The 25,191-nt window shown below is 45.8% G+C and overlaps 2 protein-coding genes and 1 pseudogene across 11 annotated transcripts in view; 1 reads left to right on the top strand and 2 right to left on the bottom strand.

The window, feature by feature from the left end:
• Nucleotides 1-2,003: 2,003 nt before the first annotated feature.
• On the bottom strand, nt 2,004-2,089 carry LOC144933998 (small nucleolar RNA SNORD53/SNORD92; annotated as a pseudogene).
• Nucleotides 2,090-8,139: 6,050 nt separating this feature from the next.
• On the top strand, nt 8,140-21,951 carry LOC144933771 (PIH1 domain-containing protein 1-like). Of its 7 annotated transcripts, none has more exons than XM_078858868.1 (11): nt 8,140-8,426; nt 10,888-10,961; nt 12,695-12,764; nt 13,778-13,975; nt 14,334-14,395; nt 14,961-15,042; nt 16,542-16,638; nt 18,274-18,315; nt 18,884-18,971; nt 19,778-19,924; nt 21,142-21,951. In XM_078858868.1, the coding sequence occupies exons 2-11, from the start codon at nt 10,890-10,892 to the stop codon at nt 21,172-21,174; spliced, it is 891 nt and encodes a 296-aa protein (XP_078714994.1). In that variant the 5' UTR covers nt 8,140-8,426; nt 10,888-10,889; the 3' UTR covers nt 21,175-21,951. The 7 variants fall into 7 exon arrangements, 6 of the variants coding, with proteins under 6 accessions (XP_078714994.1, XP_078714995.1, XP_078714993.1 ...); XM_078858869.1 differs by having other exon boundaries at nt 8,140-8,453; XM_078858867.1 differs by having other exon boundaries at nt 8,140-8,474.
• The window catches only part of D2HGDH (D-2-hydroxyglutarate dehydrogenase), a 19,149-nt gene continuing 15,897 nt past the window's right edge, over nt 21,940-25,191 (bottom strand). For all 4 annotated transcript variants that reach the window (XM_078858862.1, XM_078858861.1, XM_078858863.1 and 1 more), the window contains one exon: nt 21,940-24,116. In XM_078858862.1, the coding sequence (XP_078714988.1) occupies nt 23,863-24,116 (254 nt within the window). In that variant the 3' untranslated portion in view covers nt 21,940-23,862. The remainder of the gene's footprint in view (nt 24,117-25,191) is intronic.

The raw sequence follows: 25,191 nt of genomic DNA, 5'->3' as shown, positions 1-25,191 counted from the left end.
AGCGAGCAATTTTTGCCGAACGTATCTCACTCGTTAAGCAAGACGACACACCTGTAGAATAAATAACACATAAAACAAAAGTAACATAAAAAAAAATAGTTTTCGTTACCTCGAGTTTTGATGCTGGCTTGCTTGTATAAGAGAGATAGATGCTTCATTGGAAGATAGTGATCCAGGCGAGGATGGTGAAGGGGACTTCTCAGGAGACTTTTCCGGAGACATTGCTCACGATGTTGATGGGGTCGGCTCTGGCTCCCTTTCAAACTTCATGAAAACCCCACCAAAGGAAACTTGGACAGATGCTATCTTCTTCTTCATAAAACTCTTTGTTGCAACTCAGCCCATCGTTGGCAACTCTTGCGACATTGGTGAATCTAGACGCGTCGTGGTCTTGTGCCTCAAGGACAGCCAAGCCAGCTTAAAATGCTGGAAAGCTTCCGCCAAATGTTTGGTTGTTAATCTCTTGGGCTCCAGAATGTCAGTGACCTCAGTTTCGTCTGCAAACGTCTGTGCCTCCAGTTCCATGATATTCAGGTTGGTTAGGTCTTGCGAATGGGAGCCGAGCAACTGCTGAGCATCATCAACCTCCGGTTGAAGTTGCTTTCCCAATTCAACCGTTTCATCAATCTATCGTGTCCACAACTGCCCTGGAATGGTCCGCAGCAGCTTCAAACCCTGGCATAGACTTTTTTGCAATGTAAGTACGATCAGGCATCTTCTTCCAAAAACTTCCCATCTCGTCCACGTTGAACACCTGCTGAGCACTTAACCCCCCCCTCCTCAATAATTACATCGGCCAAACAATTTGGAAATTCAAGACCTGCTTCAACATCAGCACTAGCAGCTTCCCCACTCAATTTAATGTTTCGCTAAATTTGTCCTCGTTTTAAATCTATTGCAACAAACTCTTCACTTTCACCTAGCTTAGCCTTTAAATGTTCGTACAAACGTTTTTCTTTTACCTGGATCAGCATACGGCTTACCGGCACATCATGCCGATTCTGGTCCTCAATCCATATAAGTAACTGTTTTTTCATTTTGCTGATCACAGCACTCCCTTTGCTTTGTAATTATGGTGGACTTCAGAGACACCGAGCCCTTCACATGTTCGACAATTCGATATTTGTCTTATTTTTTCTATCGTGGACGGGTTAATGCCTAATCCCATGGTCATAGGCGTTTCACCGTTCTTGGACCGCTTGATTATGTCCACCTTCATAGTAATGGTGCGGTGTTTTCTCGACCAACCAACATCAGTTCCGTCAGTCTTCGTTTTCTCAGATGTGGTGAGGGTCAGTAACGATATCTAAACGTATGCACAGAAGCATAAACAGCATGCGAGGTTATGGATGCAAAATGTCGCCGACCGGTTCACTCCCGTTGGGTGTTACGTGGGATGCTGAGACTCATCGCGCGGAGGATCGCTGCGCCGAACCAAATAGTTCCGCGGTTCAGTTCACAAGTGCGAGTTCAAGTTCGCAAGTTGGATGGTTGAAAAATTAATTTCTCATGGAATCTCCTTCATAAGTGCAAGTGTTCGTAAGTTGCGTGTACGCAAGATCAGGGACTGCCTGTATATTGATACCTTAATTAAATGCTGTAGTCAATCTGAGTGGTGTCCTATGCTTAAAGAACAGGACAAAGCAATCTCATCTGGCTCTCAGTTTAATGACAACAAAATACTGAATCTCAAAGAGCTCTCGATTAGTTCCAGGCTACGACAATGTCTGGTGAGTCCAGTGAAGCATGGCTCGGTAAAATGCCTGTGGAGGACCACGCGAGCCATGTTGGCCCTGTGTCACTGTGAGTGCACCTGTTGCCATGGTGCTCGTGGTCCTGAATAGAAGCTCTCCATACAACACCTCCTCACAGCGCCTATTGAACCTGCACATCGCAACCACAAAGCACACCACCAACACACATTATAAAACAACATAAAAGAAGTGACTAGGTAATGAATTAGCACCGGCACACTGTCTGTACAGTGAGTGGGTCTCTGTGAGCCGCTCAGCCAGCCAAGTGGAACACAAAGGCATCATTTCCTCTCAGAACAGTTTAGCGAAACCAGCCACAAGCATCATCATTGCAACTCAGGAGTGATATTCTGTGTGAGGCAGGAAGTGGATATAGCTGTTGGGAATAATGCATCTCAAAGAGTACTAAGATGGCTTAAAGAATGACAAAAACGTAGAGACAATAAATCCCAATGATCCTTTCATTTGTCTCTTCGCCACACCTCCGATTAGCGGGGTTGGCTACTTAACGGTGCAAAAGAAGTTCAACATACATACATACGGAGCCCGTTGACAAACGTTCGGGTTGTTAACCGATAACCATTTAGAAACAATTACCTGGTTCTAAAAGTCGGAAACTGGTGAAGTTTCCAGTGGAGTGTTAGGAATGAACGTGCTGATTGGCATGAGCTAAGGAACAAACCGCACAGCGGTCATTGTAACTCAGGAGTGATATTCTGTGTAAGGCAGGATGTAGCTGTTGGAAGTTCAGTGTCAAGCCAAGTACAACGTTAGAGTTTACAGGTATAACCATAAATAGCCTGGCAGTTTTAGCCATAAATACCATCGTTAATTGCCTATAACAAATGGTGAGTAAGGTCTCAAAGGACTTACTCTTCATAACCGTTTAATTTGGTAACTATTGGTGGAGTTAGCAGGCCAACTTTATCCATTGTAAATGCTCGTCCTTTGCAATTAATTGCCTGTTTATGTTTTATTGGCATATAATTGCAAGTTATAATGGACGTTTGTATATATTTGTTAAGTGCTTTGCTTACCTTTCCTATAGTTTGCACTCATTGTTTTTGTATTGTTTGTTGTTGAAACGTTCTGACTTGCTCTGACCTGCAACTACCGGACATCCATGAAAAAGAGCTTCACAGCTCAGCGGATTCCTCCAGAATAAACAAATATCGAATCTGATTCTGGACGTATTTAATCACTTTACTGCACCTTACGCACTTTTTTATGACTTGAGAATCTCGTTTGCTCGCGTTACCGCCCTAATTTTACTTATATAGGCCGAGGGCGACTCTGTAAACAGAGCGTACAGTATTCAGACTCAAATTATCACCCGGGGTGCTATCAATGGGGCAGGCGCTCTGCAGCAGCACTACGGGGCGTAAGTTGCCTCCTAATGAACGGTGCGCAGAGCGCTGCTCCCACTCGGCCACTGAGTGCGTGCACGTCGTGTCCGGGAAACAGTGAATTCGCAAAAACGATCGGGTGGATTCTGGCAGCCACCCCACACCGAACGCTCCACGCCAAGAGGGGCCAGCTCCTTGACGAACATGAGCTCCCATTACGATGCGTTCTGGGAACACGTGCTGGTCCAACTGCAAAGCGCACCGAAGTGCTCTGCCCACCCACTGAACGCACTAATGGCAAACTCGGTTTAACACGTAGGCTTTCGCGACCAATATCATCTATAATACAGGTTTATTGGGTTAGATTGCGTAAATTTATGTGTCGTTAATCCCACCATCACCCGGCACAGCCAAATAGTAAGGGTTGTCACAAACAGAACGTGCCAATTCATTACTAGCACAGCACACCGGTGTGTTAGAGAGCCAAGCCACAACATTTACAATACGAGTACGACGTTTCGCCAGTTAGTGAGCTAGTTGTGTTGGGTAGTGGCGGGTTTAACGGCACATTTATATATTTACGCGATGCAACCCAAAACACCTGTATTATGAATGGCAAACTCGTTTCCTCCCAGAGAGAATCTATCATTAACTGCCAGCTGTGTGACTTGGCATCCCTCACCCCATCCTCCTCCATCCTCCTAGCCGTGTCACTTTGTGGCTTCCCGACATGACTGCAGTCACGCAGTAATGTTGGCAACGCCAGAGCACCGAGTGAGCTGTTTGATAACTATAAAACTGGTTTAAAAAAATGATCATAAGTTTTCCCCTTTAATATGGCAATAGGTGTTAAGATGTTAAAACACCAAACTGAAACCTTTTACAAAGAATCATGTCTGCATTAACCACAATGCTTGTGGTCAGAATGCAAACAAAAAACACTGATAATATATGCATTGTCTTTGAAACTGATTGGTCCACACCAGAGACAGCTTTCTTTTGAGCCTCGTCCCAAACGGTGTGCGACCGGAGGACGCCAAAAGGTTTCAGTTTGGTGTTTTAACATCTTAACACCTGTTTTGTTGGCAGAAAAAAAGGGAAAACCTATTATCAATTTTTGGTACTGGTAAAGGAGGTCCCATGATGGTTTAAAAAAGAAATCAAGATTTTTAATGCACGCACTTTTATTTGCACTCAACAGCAGAAAATACATTATTTTGACCACAGAATTAATCAAGTTTGATGTGCTGAATAAAAGTGGGTGGCTTGCATAACGCAAATTAAACATGTCGAATGTACGGGTATTAATGACAACAAAAATAAGTAAAAAAAAAACACGAATAGGCCCAGGATTGGCGGCACTTGGACCAGACTTTTTTTAAATGTAATCTTAAATTGTCACACGCGAGACTACGACGAGTCTGTGTGTAGAAAAATTCAGCTCGGAAGATTTCGTAGATCCGAAGATAAAATGCGTCAAAGATTTGAAAGAATATAAACGGTCAACAGGGCAAGTTAAATAAGTGTAAAAAAACATTCGCTACTGTTTCGGAGAATGTAAGAAAGCATACCCGCAGTTAGTTTAACTTTATTTTGCGCATCGTAAAAGGGCGAGAGAGACGTGAATAGCGTTTCGTGTTATTACAGACGCTGCAGCCCGTCCTGATTACCGATGCATCCCCACTCCTGTCCCAATTACCGATGCACAAAATGTTGTGTTTTTCTCACAATTGCTTCACCAATGAGCGAATATCCTTGCAAATGTTCCCGTTAAACGCATTTGAATGAAGGCATTTTCCGTGTCATTTATTTCCCTTTTGTGTGACCCCCCCCCCGTGCCTGGCTGTTTCCTTCAGGTTCACCTCGTGGTCAGCTCATGGGCCTCAGAGGCCTCCCACGGACACTCACTGCGGCTCCCACTGGACAACACGTGGAAGAACTCCCCACGTTCTCAATCCAACAGGCAACGAGTGACGATTCAAACGCTGATTTATTTTGTTACATTTGGCATAAAACTGGAGATATATTTTCTTAAATAGTTGCTGGGGACGGGCCTAGAACCCCATTAAGTGGCCAGCAACAAACAGCACTATCGACGTTGGATGTAACGAAAGACATATGGGTGAACGCGATTATTTGAACTGTGAGCAGAGCGATTATTTGAGTTTATGGTGGGGAAGAGACGAGAGGGAATTCAAAAAGTGGCAGAAGCAAAACAAGACGCGTCGTGACCTGCCTCGCAAGTGCGGTCAAGCAATGCGAACGAAAAGGTCCACGCGAAGCCACCACGTGTCCACGCAAAGCCACGTTTCCACGCGAAGCCACCACGTGTCCACACGTTCCAGCGAACGCCGGTGGGGACCCCGCGGCACGCTCCGGCAGACCACGTGCGTTGCCCCCAAGGCCTTGCGCGCCTCCCCTCAACAACAAAGATCTCCCGGGTAGCCTTAACTGACCGTTCGTAAGTCGAACCGTTCGTAAGTCGAACCGTTCGTAAGTCGAACCGTTCGTAAGTCGAACCGTTCGTAAGTCGAACCGTTCGTAAGTCGAACCGTTCGTAAGTCGAACCGTTCGTAAGTCGAACCGTTCGTAAGTCGAACCGTTCGTAAGTCGAACCGTTCGTAAGTCGAACCGTTCGTAAGTCGAACCGTTCGTAAGTCGAACCGTTCGTAAGTCGAACCGTTCGTAAGTAGAACCGTTCGTAAGTAGAACCGTTCGTAAGTAGAACCGTTCGTAAGTAGAACCGTTCGTAAGTAGACCCGTTCGTGAGTAGACCCGTTCGTGAGTAGAACCGTTCGTAAGTCCGTAACACAATAAGTGTAATAATGTTCTGTATTTAAATGCGCGCACGGTCAATGCTTTGAAATGTGTTACGGTTCAACAACAAATAAACTCCTTTAAAAAAGTAAACGGTTTTATTAACAACTTCGTTCAACTCGCGGTCTAGAAGTGCGTCAATGTCGCCTGAGACACGTGGCGCCTGCTTTTTGTGCCGATTCCACGGTTTAGGGACCGCAGCGTTTTTGACCTACACACAAATATTGTATATAGATAATACTGCGTCCATACAAAATGTAAATTGCTTTAAAGTAGCGAATTAATTGATGCCGATTTTGATACAGGCATGTATTGTCACCGGATCCGAGTATGTGTGCAAAATGTGGAATTGATTGGACAACGGGAAGTGGACGAAATTAGGATTACTAGATTTGACCACGACAAAGAGGAATCAAGTTAAAATCGTTGAAGGGAAGCATTGTTGTTAAACTCATAAGAATCGTCCTACATTTGCACGTAACATTTTACAAATACAATCTAGTAAATAAAACATAGCAAAACTCCGTGTTGTTTTCTTTACCTTGAGTACACTCATGCTGACTTGCTTGTGTAGGATAGATGCCTAATTGTAAAAAGACAGCGATGCAGGCGAGGAGGCTGGTGCAGGACACCCTTCGGGAGACTTTTCTGGAGTTATTGCTGACGATGTTGATGGGGTCGGCTCTGGCTTCCTTTCAACCTTCTTTTCTTCTTCATAAATCTCTTTGTAGCAACTCAGCCCACCGCATACAACTCTGGCGATGTTGGCGAATCGAGACGCGACGGGGTCTTGTGCCTCAAGGAGAGCCAAGCCAGCTTCAAAGTGCCGGAAAGCTTCCGCCAATTGCTTGGTTGTGAATCTCTTTGGCTCCGTAACATCAGCGACCTCAGCTTCGCCTGCAAACGTCTGTGCCTCAAGTTCCACGACATTCACGTTGGTGAGCTCTTGCGAATGGGTTCCGAGCAACTGCTGAGCATCATCATCATCAGCCTCAACCTCCGGCTTAAGTTGCTTTCCCAACTCCTCGGCCACTTCGTCAGCGGCCGTGTCCACGGTGTCCCCAACCGCGCCGGAATCGTCCGCAGCAGCTCCAACCCGTTGCGCTTGCTCGCCCTCTTTTGCGATGTAGGTGCGACCAGGCGTCTTCTTGCGCAAACTTCCCGTCTCGTCCACGTTGAACGCCTGCTGGGCACTGAAGCCCTCCTCCTCGCTCATCGTATCGGCCCAATCGTCTGGGCATTCTGCTGCTGCTTCACCATAAGCACTCGCGGTGGCCGCCGCACTCAATTTAACGTGGCGCAAATTCGCCCTCGCCTTGAATCTTTGAAACCATCCACGACTCGCGACGAACTTGTCACTCTTGCTCGCACCCTCGCCAAGCTTCAGCTTCAAATGCTCGTAGAGACTTTTCGCTTTCTTCTGGATCTGCAAGAGGCTTACGGGCGCACGCCGCCGATTCCGGTCCTCGATCCACATCAGCAATCGTTTTTCCATTTCGCTGTGCACGCCACTTTGCTTCGTGATGATGATCGACTTCACAGGCGCCGCGATCTTCACGTGCTCCACGATTCGCTCTTTGTCTTTTATTATCGTCCCGATCGTCGACCGGTTGAGGCCTAGTGCACGGCCTATGGCCGCAGAAGTGTCGCCTTTCTCGGACCGCCTGATAATGTCCATCTTCATCTCCATCGTGATGATGGTTCGACGTCTTCTCGTCGAACCGACATCGACCTCTTCAGTCTTCTGTTTCTCAGCCATGGCGAGGGTCAGCTAGGCGGTCACTTCTTTCGTGTGGCTGGATTACTTATACAGCAGAATCAGCAGCAATCACGCGATGTTATGCGCTCAAAATGTCGCAGTGTCGTTTCACTGCCGTTGCCCATTACGCGGGTTGCTGCGACTCATGGCAGTAACATCCCGCGGGGGAATCGCCACGGGACCCCCTCTCACCACCACGAGACCCCCTCTCTGTCACCACCGCGGTATCCCCTCTCACCACCACCACCGGACCCTCTCACCAAAACGGCATCCCCTCTCTCACACCACCACAGTACCCGCTCTCTCACCACCACGAGACCCCCTCTATTACCACCACGGTACCCCCTCTCACTACCACCACCTCGTGCGAACCACGGCCACGTGCGCGGCGCGTGATCCGGAAGCGATGCGCGACCCCTGACCCGGATGCCGCGCGTCACGCGCGCCGCGGTGCAGGGTGGGAGGTGGTCGTCAAGGGGCCTCTGGCGACGGAGTTCGCGCGCCTCCACCACGAGCCGAGCGGTGGCCGCCGACTTGACCCCGAGCTCGGCGAATTCACCTTCCAGGTCACTCGTCGCCTGCCTCGGCCCGTCGCTCATCCGTCGCTCGCTACGTCTGCCGTTATTGCCGTCGTTGACGTGCGAACTGCATTGCTTCATTCATTGATTCATCCCGACCCGCGTTGAGGCCTTCCTTGCCTGGCTGTTTATTATCGCCCGTGACTGCGCTCAGCCACCACCAACACTGCGGGTAACAACAACAACAACAACACTGCGGGTAACAACAACAACACTGCGGGTAACAACAACAACAAGGCACCTCGCGCACTCAACACAGCCGCAAGTGGTGGTGACGTCACCGCAAGCGCTCGTGCCAGGCTAGGTGCACCTCGAGGCCACGTGAAGTATTGCAATGCTCGCTGCTGGCAGGTCACGGGACAGACCCAAGTGTCGTGAGTTGACTGAGATGACTGGCAGAGAGGCACCACCGGTGCTCCCCGCCGTGCCACCTCGCTGTGTTCTATCTACCCGCCCTCCGCTGTTGGAGGGCGACTGCCTCCGACTGCCCAGTAGCAGTGCCCTTCACGAGCCTCCTCCACAGAGGCCGATCTTGACACCCGCTGGTACCAGCCATCGGCAGGTCCACTCAGCTCCACATCCTCCTGTGGGAGCTTCCAAACAGCGTTGCGCAGCCAATGAAACTATAATGCCGCTCGACTAATTCGGAGTGGGACCTGCTGCCAAACGGGAACTGATCATAAGCATACTGCCTAGGTATGGGAAACGTATCTCTCTTCACAACTGCCCCGTCACTCGTGGGAGTTAAGGGGGTGGAGTGTTTGATGACAATACCAAGGATCTGGTGGTAAGGCCCCACCTCTCAGTGGAACTTTCCAGCAGCAACATCAATCACCAGATCATCGCCATAAATAACATGGTTTACCAATAGGGAGTTATCCCTTAACCCAGGGGTCGGCAACCTACGGCTCCGGAGCCGCATGCGGCTCTTTACGGGCTGCTTCTTGACGATATGATGTACATAGATGCATTGCGGCTCTTGAAATACTGAATTTTGTACCGAATTGGAAAGAAATGGCTCTTCTTGTTATTTTGGTTGCCGACCCCTGCCTTAACCTGACTCGGGCATTGATCAAGCCTCCCATTGCAATCTGTACCAAATGATATCTCCACAGGTAGAGTTATGGTAAGCTTTTCGAACTGGGTGGTCAAAAATTACGTTCAATAATTGTAGGAGCCAGAGAACATCACTGTCACACTCACTCCCAAGGGTTGCAGTACGGTACGACGCGATATTCTTTTCGTATTTCGTACAAAAAAAACATTGTACCGTAATGGAATTTGAAAAAAAATGGTCGTACCGTACCAGAACGGCCACATTTGGTGTCCATCCGATTGGAACGGTTCGCTACGTACGGTGCAAAAGAAGTATATACAGTACATACGTACCGTACTGCCACCCTTGCTCAATTCTCACACAGTTACAACTCACTATACTGCAGGTCACAGCAACTAACCCCACCACCACATGACAGGTCAACAACGCTACTGTTTGTGATTATTCTGCTTTGCGCAATTTCATTTTGGAAATCCTCACACATCTCCTTTCCCTGAGCACTTAAAATAACCTGTTAACTCGGATATCTATAGCAACATTGATATTACGTTTTGTTGATGACCACTTGACGCTCTGGATCGTTGGATCGCTGTGTTTATCAACTGCGTTTAAAAAAAAAAGGAAAAGTTTGTCTATTTGCCATGTTAATGTTTCATGATTAAATTCAGCTTTCCAAAAAAAAATCACTCCCATCGCATGTGTCTGTCATCACTGATGGTGGTGGTCACGATCCGCCACCCCACGTGCAGTGCTTACCATACACGTACAGTGCAACAACCACTCGCTCAGGCTGCAGTGAAAACTCTGCACCGAGAGAAGTTTGCTCGCAGACGCAATTGCAATTTGAAATGTACGCAACACCGCAGTGCTGTGTATATGTCGTATAGGGTGCATGTATTGCAGTGCTGTGTACATGTGTCGTGTCGACGGAGCGAGAGACAGGATTCTTGAGGAGGAACCTTCTTTATTAACACTCTTGGATTCACAGGTTCGCCCTCGTTCTCTCGTTCCTCTCAAGTCGTATAGCCTAGCCTAGACACAACAACTATCTAGCAGCGACGAAGGCGGTGAAGATGACGGTGACGACGAGATGAGTCCCCTTCCCAGAACCGGCAGTCCGGAGCTCTCGCTCTCCAGTGCTTTTATCCTACTCGGCGCGGCCTGGCTCCGCCCTGGACAGCAGTCGGCGCTATGTCACTACGGCGCTATGTCACTACACGTATAGGGTGAATGTATTTCAGTGTTGTGTACATGTATAGGGTACATGTATAGGGTGTATGTATTGCAGAGTTATGTACATTTCGTATATGATGCATGTATTGCAGTGCTGTGTACATTTCGTATATGATGCATGTATTGCAGTGCTGTGTACATTTCGTATAGGGTGCATGTATTGCAGAGCTGGGTACATGTCGTATAGGGTGCATGTATTGCAGTTCTGTGTACATGTCGTATAGGGTGCATGCATTGCAGTGCTGTGTAGATGTCATATAGGATGCATGTATTTCAGATTGTTGTGTACAGGGTGCGTGCTATGCAGCCCCTGGCTGACTGCTTGTGTGTGTGCTCGTGATAGAGATGAGTAACACGGAGCTGCTGCACCTGGGCACCCAGGAGGACGAGCTGCTCTATAGGCGCCTTATGCTGCAGGTATCCAGAGACTGCAGCCCTCACCCACACTCACCACCACTCACCACCACTCACCAACCCTCACCAACACTCACTAACACTCACTAACACTCACCAACACTCACTAACACTCACCAACACTCACCCACACTCACCAGCCCTCACTAACACTCACTAACACTCACCACCACTTACCCACACTCACCAGCCCTCACTAACACTCACTGCCACTCACTAACACTCACCAACACTCACTAACACTCACCAACACTCACTAACACTCACCAACACTCACTAACACTCTACAACACTGACCAACACTCACTAACACTCAAAACCACTCACAAACACTCACTAACACTGACCAACACTCACCAGCCCTCACTAACACTCACTGCCACTCACTAACACTCACTGCCACTCACTAACACTCACTGCCACTCACTAACACTCACCAACACTCACCAACACTCACTAACACTCACCAACACTCACTAACACTCACCAACACTCACTAACACTCAAAACCACTCACCAACACTTACTAACACTCACCATTACTCACGAACGTTCATCAGAACTCCCTGACACTCACCAGCATTCACCAACACTCGCTAACACTTACCTGCACTCACGAACACTCACCAGCACTCACTAACACTCACCACCACTCACTAACACTCACCATTACTCACGAACGTTCATCAGAACTCCCTAACACTCATCACCACTCACCAGCATTCGCCAACACTGACTAACATTCACCAGTACTCACTTCCACTCATCAGCACTCACTAACACTCACCAGCATACACTTTTACTGACCAGCACTCACTAACACTCACTAACACGAATACTCACCAGCACTCACTAACACTCACTAACACGAATACTCACCAGCACTCACGAACACACCAGCAGTCACCAGTGCTCACCAGTGACACCAGCACTCACTAACGCCAATCCATTACAAGGTGAAATTGGACTTTAGTCAACAATGTCCATTATTTCGTCTCATCTGTGCGGTGTTCAATCAACGTTGTGTTGTTTTGTTTGATGGGCCTGTGCTCAGTCTTTTTCAAAGATATAAAATGTTGTGCAACCTACGCAACGGGGTGATGAGCATGTTGGTTTGGATAAACAGCGACGAATACACCGAGCACCGTGATCAATTTTGGCTGATCTCAACGGGCTTCATGAAGCACAAGAAAGCTATGGCCAACAACTACCCTATACTATGCGTCACTGTAGACAAAATATTACCACCATCTATTGGTAGAAATTATATTTTGTATGTATAAGTCTTAGTCGGGGATTTTCATTTGCCATCAGCCGAGAATTGTTATGTGCTTATGTCAGTGTTCTGATTTGTGCTGAGATCCACAAAAAAATATTTCGCGCTCCATCCTTTAATCACGATCCACGTATTGGCCACTGCTGGTTTGGATAATAAAGGAGCCATTTGGCGATGTTGTAGCCATGGGTTCCATTACAGATCCATGTACCTGCAGTGGTTTAAACATCACCATTAGGGAGACAGAATCAAAATCAGAATATTTATTTATACTGGAGGAATCCGATGGGATATAAAGCTATTTTTCACAGATATCTAGTCGGCCGGGCATGGTGCTGGCCACCCACCCCCTCATGAGCCATGCTGCCCTTCATCGGTGCTCACTAACAGCATTTACCTTAAGGCTACACGGGGGATCTTTGTTGTCGTTGTGTTAAGCGTGTGTACGTTATGTCTCCAGGCTGTAGAAGAAGCCCAGGCAGCTCATCCTGTGCCCGTCCCTCCATCAAATCAGATCACCCCTTCGCCAGGTAACTGCACATTACCAATCATTACTCATTTAAAATAAATATCACAAATGCAAGGCGACTAGTACGACGAGACCAGGGGTGTTAAAAACGATTATCTGAGGATTCATAGATAAATTGGGAGATGGATGTGTGAGCAGCCACAATTGAGCTGTGCTTGCTGAACCTTACCTCCCTGTTGTGCAACAAATAGCTCGGTGAAATGGTGAAATTTACCTGGCTTTCGCTTGCAAAAGACGCGAGTCTCATTATCTTTGTACGGTGTGAAAGAAGTTTCAACGTACATACGTATGATTAAATGGATCTATCAAGCGTTAGACCAGATAACTCCAAAAGGAAAAAATACAAAGGCAAAGCATTCATAGCTCGGTTTGAGCAAATACATTGATCCCTCGGTTAACGATATTAATTGATTGTACGAAAACCATCGTTAATTGAAATTATCGTCAATGGAATATAGCAAATACATATTAAAGGCTAATTTTTGTCCAAGACGATCGGAAGTTGACCTTCTTCACCCTAAAAATATAGTTTATAATATTTAAACGTTATAAGAACATATTAAAGTGTTAATATTAATGGACACATTGATAAATAATGAATAAATATAGCATAAAAAAGGTATATAAATAGAGCATTAAATAAAAATTCTTACCTTAGGCAAAGAAGATTGAAGGGGTTGATGGAGAAGTTAGGGTGGGAGAAATTTTTTGGAAGGAGATGTCGCTGATTGGCTGAGGTCTGCCGAGTCCACTTAGGAGCGCTCTGATTGGCCGAAATTGGCGGGTCCGTGTGATATCGTAAACACTTATTGTTAATCGAAAATTTGTCGCCACTAGACACTATGGGACCCCACGGAAGGCGGATCGTTAAATCGAAATATCGTTAATCGATGGCATCGTAAACCGAGGGACCACTGTATTTCAAATTTATGCCAAAAGGGTAAAACCTATTTCTTTTTTCATCACAATAATTACAATGTGTTCATGGTTCTTCGACATTTCTCCATTATGCAGGCTTGTGTGTAAAAACCCAAGGGGGTCCCGAGGGAGAGCAGCCTGGCAAGGTTTTTGTGAACGTCTGCACGTCGCCCGCGGTGCCTTCTCCTCCGTCGATATCGGAGGAGCAGCTGGCTGCGCTGCTGGACTCCAGCGATCCCACCTCCTATCGCGTGCCCATGAGCCTTGGAGAGCCACACGATGAGTTTGACACAGGTATGTGGTTACAGCATAAACAAGGTGTTGAGTTTCCCCAGTGTTGCAACTGATAATTATAATTGGTCATTTAATAGGTTGTAATGCGCACGGTGTTCGTTCACTCTCGTAGAGAATGATTCAGTGGCACAGAAAACCATAGGCAATTGGGAAGGCAGTTAGATTCTAGATTTGAAGCTTTCGTGACTGCAAGGATTCATATTCTTAGGTTTTTTCGGTAAAGTCACGTAGGTATTTTACTTTTATTAATTAAAATGTTTTACCTACGTGACTTTACCAAAAAAACCTAAGAATAAGGCAGTTAGACTTGGCGCCAACTATATTGGGGATGTTTGTAATACTTTCGTGTCGTTCACAGGTGGAAATGTTTGCACGGCGTACGACGTGGTCATAAACCCGGAATTCTATGACCGGGCAAAGGTGGGTAAAGCCTTTGCATTGTTCATGGTGCGCCACGCTTCAACCCCTACAGCCGGGCAGTGGTGACTGCACACGCCTGTCATCCGCCACGATGGAGGCAACTGGATTGGTGGATCTCAAAATTGTTCTTTCCATGGGTGTCAAGGTGCCATACCCTGCCTTGCCAGGTGAAGGCAGTACAATTAAATGTGGACTCTTGTCTGGTTCCACATGCATAGAGTGTTGTCCAAATCACACGTATGGGTTTCTCCTGTTGCTCCGTTTTCCTCACATATATAAACGCTCATGAGCTTGGTGAAAAACATCTTCATATGTATATAGGATTGCAGAGCTTGGGCAATTGTTGACACCAGCTCACCGCCTGGCTGCCTTGCTGTTTGTTTGATTTCCTCTGATAAATGACAGCACAGTTAACACAGTAGGTGGAATCCAGGGACAATTTGAGCCACCTGGCTGGCCAACCTGTAACAATGTGTGCACAAACTGCGACAACGGTGAGATATGTGAACATGTTACCCTTGTCTTGAGTGATTAGGCAATTGCTCTTTCCCACTGCGTGTGTCAGGGGAGTGAACTCTTCATGAACTTCCTGCTCATCGTGGTGCTCGAGGGATTGGAGGACAAGTACCACATTCAGATAAACAAAGGTGACTATCGGTGCAATATTCTTACACAAGAGCATTTCTGTGGGTCGCTTCATACGTAAAACTACCGTTGATAAGTCAACAGTGAATACATCTCCCTGCTTATATGAAAAGACGTGTCTCTTGTTTATTTTTGGTGGATGCTCTGAGCTCATGGTGGAAATTCCATTTCCAATGTAACGACCAGTCTATCCAAATTGCTACTTACAGCTGGTCACTTTCTGAAAAGTGGTACGTGTGTTATGAACCCTGGCAGGGTGGTGATAAGCTGATTTTGCTCCACCCAGGATACGGAAATACAAATTCCAATTTCGAAATGAAGTGTAATAACATTGCCTTGCCCAGCCAGTTGCCCTCGATTCTACTCGTGCACCAAACAGTTGATATTTATTGATATCTGACAATGCCAAATGCCAGCAGTACAACCGGGCCCTGTAGTCGGAAATCCACATACCGAAACAGGAGGATTTCTCCACAATTGTCTGTCGCCTGATGAAAACCCACGACATGTAAATGTCGTGGGTTTACTCTCCAACACACCGGTGTGCTGAACGAGTAACGATTTGGAATGTTTTGTTTACGTGACAAACCTTACTAATTGTCTGTGTCGGGTGGTGGTGGGTTTTAACGACATATTTATATTTACGCAATCTAACCCAAAAAAACCTATGTTATGGATAATATTGGTCGTGAAAGCCTGCTACTACGTGTTAAACAAATCCACAGACGTTGTCTTCTCTACATGACTGTCCCCATTGGCACAGCGTAATGGGGAGTAGTCTTTACAGCAGATAACCAGCGACTCGGAGCATGGCTGGGGCTCTGTACCCAGTTCCGGATCTCTGACTCCTGACAGAATTCCTTCACTTGATGCGCTTTGAATGTGGAGTAGAACACTTTGGTCACGAGAGCCCTCAGAGGACAAGTATGGCTAGTGTCGGTGTTACTCACAGTAGCCTTAACGGCACCTGCCAGTTGTCCTTGCCATCAGCTGCATCTTCACGTACTGGTTAGCCTGTGCTCACCACATGACCCCATCTATCCCTGTTCGCTCGTCTCGATCTGCTCACGGGAGAATTAAAATTTTCTTAAATGTTAAAGGCCAAAACATTTTCAAGTCACTCCGCTGTCAATCTCACCAACTAATTAATTATAAAGTTTCGAGCATTGTCAATGTTGCGTGGTAAACTTGTTCGTGATTGCTTCAGTGGTTAGGCAAACACTGAAGAGCCCACAGCTGGAAGCACGACTGATGCACTTAAACATCCTAGAGTTCACAGAACTTGGCATTTAAATACCAGAGTAATTATATCTGTTAATTAGGCAATGTACAAAATACTGGTTTTCCGTCTTCGTATTATCTAAATTACTGTTAATGTCTTCATTTGCCTATGATAATCACATGAAAGTCAATAATTGAGGCTAAGATGTGAATCGCCATGTTTTGCTCGTCATGCTTGGCTAATAAAACACCGACCGGGTCACACGTGTCGCTGTGTCAGAGTGGAAGCTGCTGAAGAACCGCAAGTTCATGGGCTCCCTGTCCCAGCAGCACGTACGAACGCGTCCTCGCCCCGTCATCCAGGAGCTGTCCTCCGGGTAATGACCGTGAATGTGCAAAATGACGAAGCAGACAATACGCCTCCACATACCTATCTATAATCTACGTAAAATAAATAAAAGTATTTTGTACAAATCCCATCAAGTCACACTGTATTCTGGGAGTGCATAATTACAGTAGCATTGGTTCAGCACAAACAAACTCGAACCGGTTTCGACATTTCGGTCTCTCTTCAGCAGTCAGGCTTGTTTGAACAAATGCTGGTGAACTGCCTGATGGAATGTGTAAAAAACTTACATTTTATATGTGGAGTGACGTGTATTTCAATGATGCGTATTGTCTTATTTAGTTGTATTCTCAACGACGCTTGTGAATATTTCGTGTTATATATAAGTATAATCAGTTTACCTCGTCGGATTTTTCCACTCTTTAACTACGGACCAATTCTCTGCTCCCACTCTGGACTGTCCAATCTTAGTGAAGCTTCAATAGGGCAAGTGGGAAGTAGGGGCTGTCCAGCTGTGTATTGCCCTAGCTCAGGGGTCGGCAACCTACGGCTCCGGAGCCGCATGCGGCTCTTTACGGGCTGCTTCTTGACGATATGTACGTATGTACATAGATGCATTGCGGCTCTTGAAATACTGAATTTTGTACCGAATTGGAAAGAAATGGCTCTTCTTGTTATTTTGGTTGCCGACCCCTGCCCTAGCTGCACGATGGCATCTCACCATTATAACAGGTTTTTTTGGTTATTTTGTGTAAATATAAATGCGTCGTTAAAATTTACACGATCTCACCAAAAAACTTGATCATGAATAATATTGGTCGTGAAAGCCTACGTGTTAAACTGACATTTTAGAAAGTTACTTAAAACATTTCAATCATGTCTCCAATTTAAAATCGTTACTTTTGAACTAGTATAGCTGCATTTTACAAAATGTAAATAACTTGTGCTTTTACATGGCCAATAGCATGTACAATAAAATCCCGATCTCACGCGGGCATCGGGGAACATGAATAACCATCGCGTAGGCTACCCACATTGTAACAGAAAATGCATGTGTGTGTGTATCTGTGTCTCTGTGTGTCTGTGTTCGATTCTCGCTCACGGCCAACACCACTGATGATTATCTGAACTGATCGTGGGCTTCCCGACTCAGCCTGAAATGAGTACCTCCGTGTGGTGTGTAAATATTGCCACGAGGGAGACAAAGGCGTGGTACTGGCCACCCACCCCCTTGCATGCCATTCCGGCCTTCATCGGTGCTCGCTGACAACACTTGCCCCTACAGTTTGTTAAGTTTATACATGGGATCTTTGTCTTTGTTTAAGTCTCTGTGTGAGTCTGTTTCGTTGTCAGCTGTTGAACTGCGCCGCGACCAATGGAGAGGGAAGGGTGGCAGATGGGGGCTGGATCGGCCACTGAACAGTGTTTTTTCAGGGGACGTGATTTGCTCCGCAGTCATACAAACCTGCAATATCTTTATTCTACTGTATTTCATATTCAATGATATGCATTAAAAAGGGATATAGGTCTGGGTCTTATTCTATATATAGAACTATCTGACGAGTTGGTAACTTCCAGCGACTCACCATCCACCGTGCTTGTTTGCACAAAGTGTAAATGGTGATAGAACATGAACGTGTCTATTTATTAACCGTGCCTTTCTCAGGTCATCACAACTACCGAGTAACCAACCCAAGGATAGAGAATCGTGAGTATGAAGCCACAGTACTTGTACGTACACGGTGATGTACAGGCCACCAGCTCTTGGCAGGAACACATTGGATAACAACCATCCCAATGGGCACGGTCGAGAAAATCACTCAACGGCAGACCTTCAAGTGATCACGAGAGCAATACGACGATTATAATATGGAAGAGAGAAACGTGAAGTTCCTCACCCCGGCCGCTGCTTTGATTCAAGTAAACTGGTCTCAGTCTTTGCCCACTTTGTGTGTGCCCCCTAGTTTCCAAAATTACCCCAGAAGGGTCGATAGAAAAAAAATGTACATTCATATTTAGCGCCCCTCAAAACCTCCGGGTACAAATTCCCGTAGGTCAGGATAAAATGTAAAAAAATTATCCCTCTAATTTGAACGGTCCAAAACTTAAATCGTATTACGTTTTCAGGTCTTTCTATCGTTACGCATATCACGTAAAATGTCATTATTTTTGCTGTTCCAAACGATCATTAAATTTGATATCACTCATAAGTTACTTCTCATGAAGGTGAATCTCAACACGGTTGTGTTACAGCGCATGTGTGCTCATGTGCGCAGGATCGTTCAGCCAAAGTACCGACTGCTGCGAGAGCCCGCAAGTGGACAGCCGCGTTTTCTGGTTGCGGAAATTAACTTGCCGAAGATGGTAATCGCAATACATTGGAGCACATTACCAGTATACTGCTCCATAACACTACAGCTTCATGCGTAACCAGACTTGCCACCTGCCTGGGTTTGACCTGGAAAGTCCAGGAATTAAGATCGATCCGTGAACCTCCACAAACAAGCAGCGGACGCACTACCCCTAGGACATGTCAACGCTCCAAGAGTGGTCATATTATGGATGGACTGGCTTCTTTCATGAGAATGTGGAATTCCCTTTACTGGCAAGGAGTAGCCAGTTATGAGTAGCCAGTCGTGGAAATGAGCACTGTCCAAAACTCACTTGTGTGCATGTCTGTACTTTGAACTTCTTTTGCACCGTATGTAACTAACCATGCTCATCGAAGTGAATGCTGATTCGCGCATTCATTCCTAACCCTCCACTGGAAACGGTTACCAGTTCCTTGCTTTTAGAACCAGGTAATCGATTCTGAAAATGCTTATCGGTTAACAACCCGAGTGTTTGTTAATGGTCTCTATGTAAGGGAGCTTTGGGATTTTTCTCAAAAACGTTGCAGAGCTGCACCTTTTACCTGAGTTACGAGCGCAAATGTACCACGTGGTAATTTAGACCACTGTGCAGTTTGTTCGTTATATGTTTGTAAGTTCAACTTATTTCGCACCGTACGTAGCCAATCGTGCTAATCAGAGGTGCCGGGAAGGACAATCCATATGCATCCTCTCGGGTACCGAGAAGCTCTGACAAATTGCTGATGCCCTGTTAAGTGCTGTCACGTTTTGCTGTATAACTGTCAAGAGTTCACAAATAGTGCCTCTATGCTGTGTTAGACATCCAGCAGCTCCCTACAGCTGGACTTGGGAGAAGACCGAGTGGTGCTGTCCACGCAACCAAGTCGCCTGCCTTGTTTAGAATTCGACTTGCCGTGGTGTGTACAGCAGGAGGAGAGCTCAGCCCAGTTCAATCGTGACACCAAGGTATCCCATTAGTGCGCGCACACACATTCATAAATGCGTGTGTTACAGTACAAGACACGGGCAAATGTGTAAGCTTCAACACGACACGCAGAATTTCTGTAGTCACCCTATATAGGGGTCAGCAACCAAAATAACAAGGGACATTTTTTGTTAAATTCGGTAAAAATCACAATAACGCCACAAAGCAGACCTTAAAGAGCTGCGTGCAGCTCTGCATGCAAGCACCAAACACACGTGCAGCTCTACATGCAGCTCTGCGTGCAGCTATATGTGCAGCTCGGGAGCTGCACGTTGCCGACCCCCGCCCTCATCTGAAACGCACTTCTCCCAGCAGCCCGTTTGTTAGGCACAAGATTACTAAATGTTAGTCATGATTTCGATTTAAAGCTTTCGTGACTGCAGGGATTCATCTTCTTGGTTCTTTCGGTAAAGTCACGTAGAAGGGAAGTAATAAAATAATAAAAATAAAACATAATAAAACAATTCTCACGACGTTTCGGCCACAACGCAAGCAGGTGAAAACCAGGTCTGTCGAGGCGACAGCGTCTGAATGCTTCAGACATAATAAAACCAGGTCTGTCGAGGCGACAGCGTCTGAATGCTTCAGACGCTGCTTCAGACGCTGTCGCCTCGACAGACCTGGTTTTCACCTGAGGACGGCTGCTTGCGTTGTGACCGAAACGTCGTGAGAATTGTTTTATTGTTTTATTTTTATTATTTTATTATTTCCCTTCTACGTGACTTTACCGAAAGAACCAATATGTTAATCATGAGTTATAGGCATCGATGTGATCTCATTTTAAAGACAGTCCTTTAATGTGTGTTTGGTGCTTGACAGAGTTGAAAAATGCAGTCGATACACGCAGTCAGAATGTAGTAGGCACAGAAGCAGAGAAGAGGAGGGGATCTTGAGTACCCTGTAACTTTGAGAGGAGTAGAACAAGATTCTCAGCTGTTGACTTTTACACCAACAGTAACAAATTGAGAGGTGGGTGTGATCCCATTCAACTGAAACTTCACATTTCCGTATGCACAGTGAGTGGTACCCTAGACTGTATACAAATATAATTCCTGAGTTTTAGTTAGCCTCGTATGACTTCAGTTATTTCCAAATGTGTAACTAATCATACTTCAGAGTAGAATGCTGTCACAAGTATAGACCGAGTACTGCAAATACTTATGGATCATTCACTCAAAGTGTTGTGCTTTATTTGCAGATCCTACACATCACCATGCCCGTTCAGGAGTAAAGGTCTTGCCACGCAACAGAGAATTAAAATGACGGAGCTCAGGCTTCTTGTTGCGTCTGTGCTGCACTCCAATCCTGAGTGAGGGCCTCTGTTTACTTTGAGGGCGAGTAATGTCTATGGAGCTCTATCATGCCGAGTGTCCACAGCATATTGTAACCACGGTGGACCGTCATCAGGCCACGTGCATACAACTCAGAGTAGGCCTCCGCGGCTATGAGCATGCCGGGACCGTGCTGAGACAGCACCACTGTCAGTGCTGACGTTGGAGCAATGGCGGCAGGACCCGTGACATTGCTTCGTTGTCACCGTAGCTACAAGAAGCATCAGCCGTGATATCGCTCATCTCACTCAAACCCACTTAACCAATTAACAGTGTCAGACACACGGTGTGGACATTTAACCTCAAGTTAGATAACCTGCGCTCATTACTTCCCGACCATTACCACCACTACCACCCTGATGCTCCTCGATTCCTGATGCGGTGTGCTCTCCTGGGGTCGGATTATTTGGTGACCCAGGTGCCTCTTGCATACGAGGTCGTCCTTGCCTAGTTATCGCCTGGCTAAACAAAATTAATTCGGAACTAAACTGGGTCATTGTGGATGGGAGATAGAGGTACAGTTCAGGTCAAAGCACGTCTCTGGTCCATTGGCAATCGATTGTGGAAACGCGGCAAAAGTTGTTCTGTGTAGCCTTGTTTGTGTTCACAAATGTGACCAATATTGTTTACTTGCCTATTTGATATTTAAAAAAACTAAATAAATGATTTCACATGATTATCGTTGTGTTTGAGTGTTACTGATGAAGGGTGGGGGGAGTACCACTGAGAGACTGTCTATGGGAGGGGTGGCTTCTCAAGCTTGTGGGGAGTGCATTGTGTTTTGGTGCATCTCGTGAACGCCACACGTTTTACATTATCCGTGTTTTGCTCCAAATAATCCTGAGTTGACAATAGCAGTGACCTTTGAACACCGAGTTTGATCATGGTATCTTAAACATCTGCATTTACAACTAATATTTGGTTTGTTTCAGTTCAATGTAACATCAGAACAGACCTCGTTATTAAACGACATACAAGGATGTGGATGTCTGATTACAGCAAGCTTGTGTGTTGGAGTAATCCCTGCAGTATTCACGACTAAGCATATTACACATGATTAAACTATGATAGAATGCTGTGCTGCCCTAATAAACATTAAAATATTATTTTTCATCAGGGCCCCATGGGATATAGTGCGGCTTGCAACTATTGTTCACTCCATCTGTTCTCTATAAATAAGGGCCATTGCCCGAAACGTCGCCTATTAGCGGGGTGGTGGTGGCTTCTAATCCAGCACTGGAAACGAGGGATTGGCGGATCACAACTGTTGTGGAAACTCCCTTCCAGTTGGCGTCGAGGAGTCATACCATGGCTTGCCAGAAGGCGATACAGCACATGTGGACTCCACCTGTTCCATCCCTGTATGGATAGAGCGTTGCCCCCTCACACACGTGGGTTATCTCGGGGTGCTCAGATTTCCTCCCAATGTAACCACTCATTAATTGAACGCTAAGACATTGATATATAGAGGACTGCAGAACTTGGAGAGGGGAATTCCTGCTCGTCTGTGGTTCCTCCTAGTACCTCTTGAGTCATGCTCTCACGTCGAAAGCGAGTACATATTGTGCAGGTTAAAAGCCTGATTTGTTTATTTATTATATTTTCCCCCCATATACTTTTAGGCCATAGTGTTTTTGATAATGAGTTTTTGTTATTTGTTGACAAATTTGCTGAATGAGGAACAAGCTTTTGAGGGCTTCTGGGAATAAAAAAACAGTAAAACCTTGGATTATGAGTAACTTGGTCTGCGAGTGTTTTGCAAGACGAGCAAATTTTTTTTATAAATGTTAATTTGATAAACGAGCGATGTCTTGCAATACGAGTACTCTAGTACGTACAGTATACGCTTTGTCTGCCGAGCATCACGTGATCACAACTGAACCGATGGTGCTTCACTCTCGCTGCGGGATTGTGGGTAATTGTCTCCCATTCTCGATCTCAGTCGAAGTGCCTCACTCGTATAGTCAACATCCATGCGAGTGTATACTGTTTACTATAGTGTTGTGGCCACGTGTGTGTGCGTAAAGCATTCTTTTATTTTGTGTCCAAGTGCAGTGACTGTTCTTTAGTAACTGTACTGCAAGTAAAAGTCGTCCTACACAATAACCCTCCTCTCCTCTCTCGTCTCTCTCACACCAGCCACGATTAAATTGAATTAATAAATTTGATTACTTTATATTAAATTTAAATAATAAAAATCTAAAAAGGTATTTTGGAACGAATCATCTGAGTTTCCATTATTTCTTATGGGGAAATATGCTTTGATATACAAGTGCATTAGATCACGAACACGTTTCCGGAACGAATTATGCTCGCAATCCAAGATTTTACTGTATTTTGTTACACGTGAGGATTACACACTTTATTTTTCAAGACAGTATTTGCCAATGTAATTACATTTTTCAAAATAAATAGTTTTAAACATGTATAATTTAATAAATGTACTGTTTCATTCAATTTAACTTTTGTTTCCCCATATAGGCACAAAACACACGTTGACATTCACTGGAGAAACCTTACACTGGTAACGTCTCAATTTCTATCACACAACTCGTTTGTATTACAGAGCTTCACATGGCTGTGTGTGATTAATCTGCCAAGATCTTGTACGGGTTGAGTATTCCCTTCGGGTCGAGCAGCTGTTTGATGCCTCGCATGATGCCAAGCGCCACGGGCGATTTGGTGCTTGCCAGGACGTGTCGTTTGAATGTGCCCACCCCGTGCTCCGCACTCACGCTGCCTCGGCACCGCGCCGTCCAACCGTACACCAGCTCCTCCAGTCGCTTCTTGAAGTCGGCATCATGAGCAGGCACCGTGACATTCAGATGCAGGTTACCGTCACCTATGGCGCGCATACGGGCAGCAAGGTCAAAGGCGGCCTTATTTTTTTTCTCATCTTAAACGCCTTGGCACCATACTCGACCAGAACGTCGTTTGATCACCACGTGCATTATATAGTCAGGTCCTGCAATTTTCATATCAGGGCTCTGACACGAGGCCACCATTGAGTTGTGACATAGCCAACACCGGTGGCGTGTAGCATAGTATCGACAAGGCTCGATTAGTGCAACTCACTAGACGGGACGGCTGACAAACACATGACCAAGCTACAGCGAAGATTTCGTGACTGCAGGAATTACTCGGTTCTTTGGGTAAAGTCACGTAGAAAGAAAATTAAATAATAGCATGCGACGTTTCGATTGCAACGCAATCATCATCAGGTACGACTGAAAGAGAAAACAAACCTAGTAAACTTCGAAATATAATGCAATACAACACAGAGTCGGCTAACATAACAGTCAACACCCTACCTGGTTGATTACGTTCTTCCAAAGATTGCTAAATTTGAGAGACAAAACACAGACATGGAGACACAGACACATAAGCAGAGAGAGAAAAAACGGAGACAGAAACAATGCCTCTGTGTCGAGGCCTTAAATAGAGAGAGAGGGGGCGGGGTAGAGAAATGAGCATGTCAATGAGAGATTTTGAGCTTTCGTGACTGCAGGAAATAATACAGCGACAACACAAGGACACAGAGAGAGAGAGAGAAAACACACTTAATCAAACAAACTTAGTCAAATTTGGAAATGTAATGCAATGCAACACATACGTTCTTCCAAAGATTGCTAAATTAGAAGTTAAGTGAAATTTGAGAGAGTGACAAGATGCAGGCACGGAGACACAAAGATAGACAAAAGCAGAGAGAGACAACACAGAGACAGAGAAAACAAACTTAATAGGACCCTGTGGGGTGGGCTGGTAGGAACGAATAACCAAAGAATATAAACAATGTATTATTACACTTGTTTAGCCAGGAAAGCCCCACTGAGTCTAATGGTTTTTGTAGGGTCCTGCCAAGTGTTTGCAGTAGGGGGGGCGATGTTGCTACACCTAATCGGACGATCCGAAGGGAG

This window comes from Lampetra fluviatilis, chromosome 8, assembly GCF_964198595.1.
Source record: "Lampetra fluviatilis chromosome 8, kcLamFluv1.1, whole genome shotgun sequence".
Taxonomy (NCBI): Eukaryota; Metazoa; Chordata; class Hyperoartia; order Petromyzontiformes; family Petromyzontidae; genus Lampetra; species Lampetra fluviatilis.
This window is presented reverse-complemented; position numbering and strand designations above follow the sequence as displayed.

Excerpts from the sequence above, each read along its gene's own strand:
- LOC144933771 (XM_078858866.1), top strand. The coding sequence starts at position 8,589 with ATGCTCGCTGCTGGCAGGTCACGGGACAGACCCAAGTGTCGTGAGTTG. Across the intron at positions 18,316-18,883 it reads CAACCCAAGGATAGAGAATC|GATCGTTCAGCCAAAGTACC; the intron begins GTGAGTATGAAG and ends TCATGTGCGCAG. Across the intron at positions 19,925-21,141 it reads AGTTCAATCGTGACACCAAG|ATCCTACACATCACCATGCC; the intron begins GTATCCCATTAG and ends CTTTATTTGCAG.